We start from the raw sequence: 12,564 nt of genomic DNA, 5'->3' as shown, positions 1-12,564 counted from the left end.
TCCTGTCCTGTTATCTTGCCATGCTGCCCCAATAACTGGATTACAAGGTACCACAGTAACTAAAGGGAGATGCCCAGGCCTCTTACCGTGTATTGAAAGCTGTGGCCATGAAAGTGAACTGTGTGCAGGTCAAACTCACCCCCCATGCCAATCAGATACCAATTCACTTCATCCCTAACATGAAATGTCAGGCCTTGGTTATTTCCAAACATTCTTCCATTAATTGCTGTGGGGGACATAGTTTATTATATTCAACAAGGATTTGAAGTAATATGTTTTTTTAAAAAGCACCATGATATTTTCAGAGGCCATGAGGGTTTTAAAGCCAGCCTAAGGAAGCCGTTAAATATGACCAAGCCACCCACTCATGGGTGTGTCTAATGCTAGATAGAGAGTTTTCCTTGCCTGAGGAAATGAGGCACTGACTTTGCTTTAACATAATCGGGTTGGTCTAGAATAGTTCACAACTGAGGATACTTACATTGGTGGATACTTAAATATATCTCTATATTTAAAGTATACTTAAAAGTATCACAAGAGGCTTAGAATATTAGGAATGTGTTCCCATTTAACTGTCTTACATCAAACCTTCATGATCTGTTACCAGTATGACTGGAATGGCCATTTGCCTGAGGTCTTGTCTCGCCCCCTCGCTAATCCTCTCCAGGTGTGGCTTCCAACGGGTAATGGGAAGAAAATATTAAAATTAAAAAAAAACCTCTCTCTCTTTATATATATCCTCCTTTTTACTTTTCTACTTTGTGTGCATCTTTGGAAATGCAGAGAATACATTATTACAGTGGCACAAACATATAATTAATAACCAGATATCTATAGAGGTTGGGCTCTAACACTTTTAGCTGATGGAGGGATGTAATAGAAAAAAAACTAGGAGACTCTGCTTTAGATCAGTGCTTCTCAAACTTTAATGTGCACGTGGCTGGAGGAATCTTGTTAAAATGCAGATTGTGATTCACTGGGTCTGTGAAACCTAAAATTCTGCATTTCTAACAAGCTCCCAAGGGATGCTGCTACTGCTGGACCACGGACCACACTTGGAGCATAAGTGCCAGAGTTGTTCCTAAAACACACATCTATTGCTATTGTTCCCTAGCTCAGTGCTCTTGAAGCCTTTAGTACAGTGGTTCTCAACAGGATTTTGTCCTCCAGGGGAGTCAGTGCCTGGAGACATTTTTTAGTTCTCACAACTTGGGGGAAGGGGCTACTGGCATCTAGGGGGTTGAAGGTATGGGTGCTGCTAAGCATCCTACAATGCACCGGACAGCCTCACCACAAAGAGTTATCCGACCCAAAATGTCAACAGTGGCAAGCTTGAGAAACCCCGGTTTGGATCAAGTTTAAATTGTTAACAGGGTATTCAGGGTCTTCCACACACAGATGGCTTTTTCTTTCCAGGTGCTGTGTGACTTAGCTTACATTCTTCTTTCCACCTGGAAGGTCATTCGTTCTCTACTAGACAGACTCATAGGCATCCTTAAATACTCAACTCAAAGTTCTCCTCCCCTTCATGAAGCGTTTTTTGACCTCCCAAATAAGAATTTAAAACACAGCACTGTTTATATTTCTGTCACGGCATCTCCTCAAGTCAGCCTTGCACTGTGGCAGCACACTGAACAACTTGAGAGACGACCCATCTTATGGCTTTTGTAACTCCTTAGGGCCTAGGACAGTGCTTTGTGCCCTCTGTGATGCTTATTAAAAGACTATGGATAGAATGGATGTTGTCCTCGAATTAATTTTAAATTTACATATATTTCTTGCAGGGGGATAAAACCTAAGAAGTTGAAAATGATCATATTTGGATTTGCCTTAGTTAAGGATTCCTTAACCAGTCATATCCCTGAACCTCCTCAGGTGAAAGGATTGGGACCTGAAGTTTGACTCAGTAAGACTGTGATAAGTGAGATTGTTTATATGCTTTTTAATTTGAATAATTGTCTTATTACTGTGATTCTAGATGAGGAGGGGTGTAGGTCATAAATAAGGCGAATCTAGTCACAATGAACCTATAAAAGAGTTTTGGTTGATGAGCATGGGATTTTTAAAGGTTCTGCCTATGAAGTTCCTTTGGTAATGGTGGTGGGGAAGAGTGGGTGGGCCGTGTGCTCTTCAGTTTGCCTCAAACCCTAGCTCTCCCTCAGTCCATCCAGGTAAAATACTTAGAAGAGCCTGTAGTCAGACCCTCCAGAAATGATAGCTGATCTCCTCGGTTTTACATTGCCCGCAGGGCTCCAGAGACATTAGAATTCACAATGCTGCTAGGACAGTGGTCTGCAGCCTTCATGCCAGTTCCAGCCCACTCACTGCCCTTTTCTCTATGGCTCATGAGCAAAGAATGGTTTTTAAATTACTAAACAGTTGGAAAACATCAAAAAAGAATAATATTTCCTTACCTGTGAAAATTGTGTGAAATACAAATTCCAGTGCCCATAAATGCGGTTTTATTGACTTTTACTTACATTATTTACTTACCACTTACATTTGTTTATGTCTTTTCTCTGGGTGCTTTTGTGGCGCAAGGTTTGAATAGAAGACAGCTCACGGTGGAGACCCTACGGTCTACAAGTCTAACTCTTTACCGTCTGGCTCTTGGTCCACGTGATCTGCACCCCAGCTCTATGTGATCATGTTCTTTAAACTGTTCTGAGAGTGACAGATGTAAACCTTTGTCTGTTTCCTTTGGGCAGAACAACCTGTAGGCTACAGTCAGTGAGTTAGTGAGTGGGCATTACCGTGCATTTGGTTGCTGAGGTCAAGAGTAGCATCACTCCTGTCTACTTGGTTTGATTCTTGAGAATAGGTATTGATGTTTTCTTCAAAGTACCAGGATTTATTCTCATTAACAATCATGAAGTGGAGAACACGGTGAACTATGCTGGCTTTGGTGTCTTTTCGACATACGATCAAAGGACCTACCAGTCTGCTATTAAGATCCTGGAGAGGCAAAGCAAGATGATAAACTGTGCCCACAACTTTCCCCAGTCAAGGAAAAGAGTGGAAACAAGTTTTAGTTCGAGTGAGGTCAGATCCTGAGTTTTGAATGATTAGGATTCTAAGTGTAAGGAAAAAAATATTTGACATGCTAAATTCTTGATTGAAAAAAGTGATCATCTCACTCATTAGAGTTGAGGTCTGAAGAGAAGAACAAACTCCTGAAAGGGATTTTAGACACATTCCTTAGTGGATTTAGCTCTATCTTTGAAATTTTAATTAAAAAACAGAACTTTGGTTTTAATTAGAAGTCCCTGGCACTGGAGTTGGTTGACAGACGTGTCTAAAGGTCTCAGATCCCCGCCTCTGTGATGCCTCTGCCTCCGCAGCCACTTTCAGCTGGGAACATTGGTTTGTTTATATTTATTTTGTTTTGGGGTTGAATGTCTGTGTCTGTTCTTGGTTTGGTGGAGAGTAAGCCAAAAATAACTAAAAGGCCAAAGAGTGAACTCTTTGTTTTTTGTTTTTTTTTTTAAAATACAAATAAACTGGAACTCCAGAGTTGAGAGTTTTAAAAAGATATATACTATGTATGCATTTATTTGTCACTAATCATAGAATTTTAAAACTCCATACTTTGTTTTCTGGAACCCAAATCTTATTCAATGAAGCAAAGAAGAGGGTATTATCATATAATTTTACATATATCTATATATCTCTATATCTTCCAATCCACTGTAACATTTTGGAAAATATCCTAAATCTAAGTAATCATAATGTAATAATTTAGTTTGCACTTGAAAAATGCAAACCTGTGTAGAATTAAAAATGGGCAGTATTTAGAAAGTTTACATAAAACTAAGATTTTTTAGAAAAGAAAAATAAACTCCTTTCTTTCATTATAATTTCTAAGAGGAGAGAGGATAAAAACTGGGATTTAAGGTTTACCATAACCACGTCCACAGTTGAATAGTAAAACCAAGGTATGCACTCAAAGTCCTTTGAGGTAGGACCAGTTCTTTCAGGAATCTGCCAAATGTATGTTCGGATCTCTCCTGAAATAGGCAAATACAATGTATTTAAATAGAATCTTTTAAATCACACTTCTTTATGGAGAAGCAGATAATGAACAAACTCTAAAGCTATACAAATATTAAACAGCACAGTCCTTGTTTTTACTTCCGTCTCTACAGCTCCTTGCTTAGTGGTCTTAGTCAATGTGTTTACACGTTCTGGATTTTTGTTTCCTCATGCACATAAAATGGGGATTTAGGGATTAGACAAGATGGTGCAAAGGAAGCCCTTGGTGTTGCATTACCTGGCCCACAGGGCAAGGTCGATGTCACTATCAGTGTTGGCTATTATGTTCTCAGTGTTACAGGATCAAAACTTTATAGTGATTCTGCCGTTGAAAAACATCAATCATTAAATATCTAATTCATTTGTTCAATGAATATTTATTGTAGTGAAGATAACTCAGCCTTTGAAATGTGACAAAATTGTTTTGAATTACAGCTCTGAACCTTCCAATTTGTGGATCACATGCACCTCCTTCCCACCCCCAAAGTTGTTTGCATTAGCCCTACTTAATATAAATCCTCTTGACTCTTGCAGGAAAGTTCTTTTGGTCCCCACCCTCATCCCTTGCTATATCATTCTACATCTCCCCCCTTCCCGAGGCTTAAGTTAATTTTCCCAAGCACCTGTGACATAGTCTTCCTTCTCCACTAACCAACCCCATCTTCAGCCTCCCCACTTCCAAATCTTTTTTTTTTAATTAATTTATTTTTGGCTATGTTGGGTCTTCATTTCTGTGCGAGGGCTTTCTCTAGTTGTGGCGAGCAGGGGCCACTCTTCATCGTGCTGCGTGGGCCTCTCACTGTCGCGGCCTCTCTTGTTGCGGAGCACAGGCTCCAGATGCGCAGGCTCAGTAGTTGTGGCTCATGGGCCCAATTGCTCCGCGGCATGTGGGATCTTCCCAGATCAGGGCTTGAACCCATGTCCCCTGCATTGGCAGGCAGATTCTCAACCACTGCACCACCAGGGAAACCCCTAATCTCTTAATTTATTCCTTAATTTGTCTTTCTGATATTTTGTTGTTAGTGTATAGAAATGCAACAAATTTCTGTATATTAATTTTGTATCCTTCAAATTTACCAAATTCATTGATGAGCTCTAGCAGTTTTTTGGTGGCATCTTTACAATTTTCTATGTATAGTATCATATCATCTGCAAACAGTGACAGTTTTACTTCTTGTTTTCCAGTTTGGATTCCTTTTATTTCTTTTTCTTGTTTGATTGCTGTTGCTGGGACTTCCAATACTATGTTGAATAAAAATGGTGAGAGTGGACATCCTTGTCTTGCTCCTGACCTTAGAGGAAATGTTTTCAGCTTTTCATCATTGAGTATAATGTTAGCTGTGTTCTTGTCATATATGGCCTTTATTATGATGAGGTATGTTCTCTCTATACCAACTTTGTTGAGAGTTTTTATCATAAATAGATGTTGAAATTTTTCAAAACGTCTTCTGCATCTATTGAGAAGATCATATGGTTTTACTCTTCAATTTATTGATGTGAGGTATCACACTGATTGAGTTGTAGATATTGAACCATCCTTGCATCCTTGGGATAAATCCCACTTGATTATGGAATATGATCCTTTTAATATATCATTGAATTTGGTTTGCTAGTATTTTGTTGAGGATTTTTGCATCTGTGTTCATCAGTGATATTGGCCTATAATTTTCTTTTTTTGTGATAGCTTTGTCTGGTCTTGGTATCAGGGTGATGCTAGCCTCATAGAATAAGTTTGGAAGCATTCCTTCCTCTGCAATTTTTTGGAATAGTTTAAGAAAGATAGGTGTTAACTGTTGTCTAAACATTTAGTAGAATTCACCTGTGAAGCTATCTGGTGCTGGACTTTTGTTTGTTGGGGTTTTTAAAAAATTTTAATTGATTCAATTTCATTACTGGTAATTGATCTGTTCATGTTTTCTATTTTTCTTCCTGATTCAGTCTTGGAAAATTTTATGTTTCTAGGAATTTATTCATTTCTTCTAGGTTGTCCATTTTATTAGCATATAATTGTTTGTAGTAATCTCTTATGATCATTTATATTCCTGTGGTGTCAGTTGTAAATTTTCTTTCATTTCTGGTTTTATTGATTTGGGCCCTCTCTCTCTTTTTCTTGATGAGTCTGACTAAAGGTTTATCAATTTTGTTTATCTTTTTGAAGAACCAACTCTTAGTTTCATTAATCTTTTCTATTGCTTTTTGAAATCTCTATTTCATTTATCTCTGTTCTGATCTTTATGCTTTCTTTCTTCCACTAACTTTAGGTTTTGTTTGTAAATTGGAACAACCATTATGGAAAACAGTATGGAGGTTCCTCAAAAAACTAAAAATAGAACTACCATATGATCCAGCAATTCCACTCATGGATATATATCCAAAGAAAGTGAAAACACTAATTTGAAAATATACATAGAACCCAAAGTTCATAGCAACATTATTTACAATAGCCAAGATAAGGAAGCAACTTAAATGTCCTTCAACAGATGAGTAGATAAAGAAGATGTTATACACACACACACACACACATACACACAACGGAATACTACTCACCATAACAAAGAATGAAATTTTGCCATTTGCAACTACACGGATGGACCTGGAGGGTATTATGTTTAGTGAAATAACTCAGATAGAGAAAGACAAATACTATAATATCACTTATATGTGAAATCTAAAAAATAAAACAAACTAGTAAATATAACAAAAAAGAAAAAAACTCATGGATATAGAGAACAAAATAGTGGTTACCAGTGAGAAGAGAGAAGTGGAGAGGGGCAAGATAAGAGCAGGGGATTAAGAGGTACAAACTACTATGTATAAAATAAATAAGCTATAATGATATATTGTATTATACAGTATAGGGAATAAATCCAGTATTTTATAATAACTATAAATGGAGTATAATCTATAAAATTTTTGAGTCACTATGTTGTACACATGAAACTAATATAATATTGTAAATCAACTATACTTCAATTAAAAAAAAGTATGGCATGGCATATAGTAGGTATTCCACAAAACCAACCAACAAACAAAAACAGGAAAAAAAGAGCAAATGTTAGCCCCACAGTCCTGCATAAAAGCTTTGGGACTTTTCTTTCTCCCAAAGCAGTTACCTGCTGTGTTGGAAAAACAGTGGAATAGTTTGTTTTCACCCCATGAGCATGAATAGAATATGGCCTTGAGGCACTATTTTTAAAGACAGTATAGAGTTTCTCACCAGGGCTAAGAAATATTATGGGACCTAGGAAATAGAAAACGGAAAATGTGTGGATAGTTGTTATTTATTTTAAATTATGAGTCATCTGTCCCCTTAAGTATATACACAGTGACTTATTCTTTTCCTTAACATGCAGCCAAATGAAACAAAAACACATTTAACAAATGGACCATTGTTGGTTTATGACACATGGTTTTTGCCTTTAAATCATCTAGAATTTTTATAAGCTCCAGCTCTAGAAAATTTACTTCGATGAGCATCAGTTAATGCCTATGGAAACACTCAATTTAGAAGTGGAACACTTTATTTTCTTTCTTGACCAACCTCATCATTTAAGCCTTTTATTCTTTTCCCCTTTCACCCTAGTGGAGGATTGGGAGAAGCTGCAAGGCATCTTTATTGACCCAGGGCAATTATCTCTCTCACAAAGTAAAGACCCTTCATTTTACTCTCTCTCTTTTTCAACCCAAACCAAGAACTGGAGGTATATAATTTGTTATAAAATTTCTTTCTGTTTAGAGGCAGGTTGAATTTGTGGCTCTAAAAATTCTGAAACAGAGATAGTTTTGAGATGAACTAAGCAGAAAGAACTCTCCTTAAACTTGTGCTATAATTACTAGAATCAGAGCCTCGAAGAGACTTTGTGGACACTAGATGCTAGCGAAGTAAAGCAACTCTTTGCCTCCCATGGCAATTCTACCCTCTCAAACACTATGCTTGTTTTTCCTTTTCTAAAAAGGACTTTTTTTTGTATAAATAATAAAGGAATCTAGAGGGCCCTATTTTGTTATTTAGCTCAGTACATTTGGCCAGAATCCTAGAGAAAACAAATACGATGTTGTTACTAAAAATAAGAGCCCACTCAAAAGCACTGGGAACTTGATAGAACAGATCTCCCTCCAGGGGTTGCAAAGCCCAGGAGGCCGATGAGGAGCCAAGAAAAGTAAAAGTTTCTCCCCGTCAGCACGTACATCTATCTTCTCAGAGTCCATGCCAGAAAATGGACTCCAATAGACACATAGATATCAGGCCTGAAACAAGATTTAGGTGTATGGAAATGCCATGTGACTTCTGCAAATACTATGCAATGTATGGAAATGCCATTTGACATATGAAAACATCGTGTGACTATAGAAATGCCATGTGATTAATGGAAATGTTATATGTGGGTGCCTGGGAGTGACTTGTAGGTTTCCTAGCTGATCTGTCAAGGGTGGAGGAAAAGGCTGTAATTTTCCTCACTCCTGGACAGAAGATGAAATTAAATCTTGACAGAAAATTAATAAGGAAACACAAGCCTTAAATGACACAATAGACCAGATAGATTTAATTGATATTTATAGGGCATTCCATCCGAAAACAGCAGATTACACTTTCTTCTCAAGTGCATACAGAATATTCTCCAGGATGCATCACATCTTGGGTCACAAATCAAGCCTTGGTAAATTTAAGAAAACTGAAATCATGTCAAGCATCTTTTCCAACCACAATGCTATGAGATTAGAAATAAATTACAGGGAAAAAAATGTAAAAAACACAAACACATGGAGGTTAAAAAATATGTTACTAAATAACCAAGAGATCACTGAAGAAATCAAAGAGGAAATCAGAAAATACCTAGAGACAAATGACAACGAGAACACAGTGATCCAAAACCTATGAGATGCAGCAAAAGCAGTTCTAAGAGCAAAGTTTATAGCAATACAATCCTACTTTAAGAAACATGAAAAATCTCAAATAAACAATCTAACCTACATCTAAAGGAACTAGAGAAAGAAGAGCAAACAAAACCCAAAGTTAGTAGAAGGAAAGAAATCATAAAGACCAGAGCAGAAAAAAATTAAATAGAAACAAAGAAAACAATAGCAAAGATCAATAAAACTAAAAGCTAGTTCTTTGAGAAGATAAACAAATTTGATAAACCTTTAGCCAGACTCATCAAGAAAAAGAGGGAGAGGACTCAAATCAATAAAATTAGAAATGAAAAAGGGGAAGTTACGACGGACACTATAGAAATACAAAGCATCATAAAAGACTACTACAAGCAACACTATGCCAATAAAATGAACAACCTGGAAGAAATGGACAAATTCTTAGAAAGGTATAACTTTCCAAGACTGAACCAGGAAGAAATAGAAAATATGAACAGACCAGTCACATGTAATGAAATTGAAACTGTGATTAAAAATCTTCAAACAAATAAAAGTACAGGACCAGATGGCTTCACAGGTGAATTCTATCAAACATTTAGAGAAGAGCTAACACCCATCCTTCTCAAACTCTTCCAAAATTTGCAGAGGAAGGAACACTCCCAAACTCATTCTATGAGGCCACCATCACCCTGACACCAAAAGCAGATAAAGATACTACAAAAAAAGAAAATTACAGACCAATATCACTGATGAATATAGATGCAAAACTCCTCAAAAATATACTAGCAAACAGAATCCAACAACACATTAAAAGGATCATACACCATGATCAAGTGGGATTTATCCCAGGGATGCAAGGATTCTTCATTATACACAAATCAATCAATGTGATACACCATATTAACAAACTGAAAAATAAAATCCATATGATCATCTTAATAGATGCAGAAAAAGCTTTTGACAAAATTCAACACCCATTTATGGTAAAAACTCTCCAGAAAGTGGGCATAGAGGGAACCTACCTCAACATAATGAAGCCCATATATGACAAACCCACAGCAAACATCATTCTCAATGGTGAAAAACTGAAAGCATTTCCTCTAAGATCAGGAACAAGACAAGGTTGCCCACTCTCACCACTATTATTCAACATAGTTTTGGAAGTTTTAACCACAGCAATCAGAGAAGAAAGAGAAATAAAAGGAATACAAATTGGAAAAGAAGAAATAAAACTGTCACTGTTTGCAGATGACATAATACTATACATAGAGAATCCTAAAGATGACACCAGAAAACTACTAGAGCTCATCAGTGAATTTGGTAAAGTTGCAGGATACAAAATTAATGCACAGAAATCTCTTGCATTCCTATACACTAACAAAGAAAGATCAGAAAGTTAATTAAGGAAACAATCCCATTCACCATTGCAACAAAAAGAATAAAATACCTAGCAATAAACCTACCTAAGGAGGTAAAAGAACTGTACTCAGAAAACTGCAAGACACTGATGAAAGAAATCAAATATGACACAAATAGATGGAGAGATATACCATGTCCTTGAATTGGAAGAATCAATAGTGTGAAAATGACTACACTACCCAAAGCAATCTACATATTCAATGCAATCCCTATCAAATTACCAATGGCATTTTTTATAGAACTAGATCAAAAAATCTTAAAATTTGTTTGGAGACACAAAGGACCCTGAATAGCCAAAGCATCCTGAGGGAAAAAAACTGGAGGAATCAGACTCGCTGACTTCAGACTATTCTACAAAGCTACAGTAATCAAGGCAATATGGTACTGGCACAAAAACAGAAATATAGATCAATGGAACAGGATAGAAAGCCCAGAGATAAACCCACGCACATATGGTCAACTTATTTTTGATAAAGGAGTCAAGAATATGCAATGGAGAAAAGACAGTCTCTTCAATAAGTGGTGCTGGGAAAACTGGACAGCTACATGTAAAAGAATGAAATTAGAACCCTCCTTAACACCATACAGAAAAATAAACTCAAAATGGATTAAAGACCTAAATGTAAGGCCAGACACTATAAAACTCTTAGAGGAAAACATAGGCAGAACACTCTATGACATAAATCACAGCAAGATCCTTTTTGACCCACCTCCTAGAGAAACGGAAATAAAAAAAAAAAGAAACAAATGGGACCTAATGAAACTTAAAAGCTTTTGCACAGCAAAGGAAACCATAAGCAAGAGGAAAAGACAACCCTCAGAATGGGAGAAAATCTTTGCAAATGAAGCAACTGACAAAGGATTAATCTCCAAAATTTACAAGCAGCTAATGCAGCTCAATATCAAAAAAAGCAAACAACCCAATCTAAAAATGGGCAGAAGCCCTAAATAGACATTTCTCCAAAGAAGATATACAGATTGCCAACAGACACATGAAAGGATGCTCAACATCACTAATCATTAGAGAAATGCAAATCAAAACTACAATGAGGCATCATCTCACACCAGTCAGAATGGCCATCATAAAAAAATATACAAACAATAAATGCTGGAGAGGGTGTGGAGAAAAGTTAACCCTCTTGCACTGTTGGTGGGAATGTAAATTGATACAGCCACTATGGAGAACAGTATGGAGGTTCCTCAAAAAACTAAAAATAGAACTACCATACAACCCAGCAATCCCAGTACTGGGCATATACCCTGAGAAAACCATAATTCCAAAAGAATCATGTACCACAATGTTCATTGCAGCTCTATTTACAATAGCCAGGACATGGAAGCAACCTAAGTGTCCATCAACAGATGAATGGATAAAGAAGGTGTGGCACATATATACAATGGAATATTACTCAGCCACAAAAAGAAATGAAATTGAGTTATTTGTAATGAGGTGGATGGAGTTAGAGTCTGTCATACAGAGTGAAGTAAGTCAGAAAGAGAAAAACAAATACCATATGCTAACATATATATGTGGAATCTAAAAAAAAAAAAGTGTTCTGAAGAACCTAGGGGCAGGACAGGAACAAAGATGCAGACGTAGAGAATGGACTTGAGGATACAGGGAGGGGGAAGGGTAAGTTGGGACGAAGTGAGAGAGTGGCATGGACATATATACACTACCAAATGTAAAATAGATAGCTAGTGGGAAGCAGCCACATAGCACAGGGAGATCAGCTCGGTGCTTTGTGACCACCTAGAGGCGTGGGATAGTGAGGGTGGTAGGGAGACGCAAGAGGGAGGAGATACGGGGATATATGTATATGTATAGCTGATTCACTTTGTTATAAAGCAGAAACTAACACACCATTGCAAAACAATTATACTCCAATAAAGATGTTAAAAAAAAAACACGAAGAACCCAAAACAATGACCACAACAAAAGCAAACCACATCAACAACAACAAAAAAACTCCACCGTGGTTCAGACCAGAAAATTCCACCTGAAATCCAGCTGTCTTTTATGTTGACAATTTTATGCCCATGATGTTCTGACTTTGCTCCTTAGTAGCACCTTCATGCACACTAACATTCTCTTTCAACTCTGTACATATTTCTGTGGTTGCTGTTACTTTTCGTGGAGGGTAAGAGCGAAGAAGATTGGCAAGGAAGCAAACCCTTCAGACTCAAAGGGTTTGAGAAAGAGAATTTGTTTAGAGAGCAATGATTCCCATATAGCACAGCCCT

The 12,564-nt window shown here is 37.1% G+C and overlaps 1 protein-coding gene across 1 annotated transcript in view; it reads right to left on the bottom strand.

The window, feature by feature from the left end:
* LOC133093038 (ceruloplasmin-like) overlaps positions 1 to 12,564 on the bottom strand; it is a 39,179-nt gene that overhangs the window by 5,076 nt on the left and 21,539 nt on the right. Inside the window, 4 exon segments of the mRNA XM_061192766.1 lie at positions 87 to 226; positions 2,754 to 2,955; positions 3,901 to 4,010; positions 7,148 to 7,273. Coding sequence (XP_061048749.1) covers positions 87 to 226; positions 2,754 to 2,955; positions 3,901 to 4,010; positions 7,148 to 7,273 — 578 coding nt within the window.

This window comes from Eubalaena glacialis, chromosome 6 (assembly GCF_028564815.1).
Source record: "Eubalaena glacialis isolate mEubGla1 chromosome 6, mEubGla1.1.hap2.+ XY, whole genome shotgun sequence".
Lineage (NCBI taxonomy): Eukaryota > Metazoa > Chordata > Mammalia > Artiodactyla > Balaenidae > Eubalaena > Eubalaena glacialis.
This window is presented reverse-complemented; position numbering and strand designations above follow the sequence as displayed.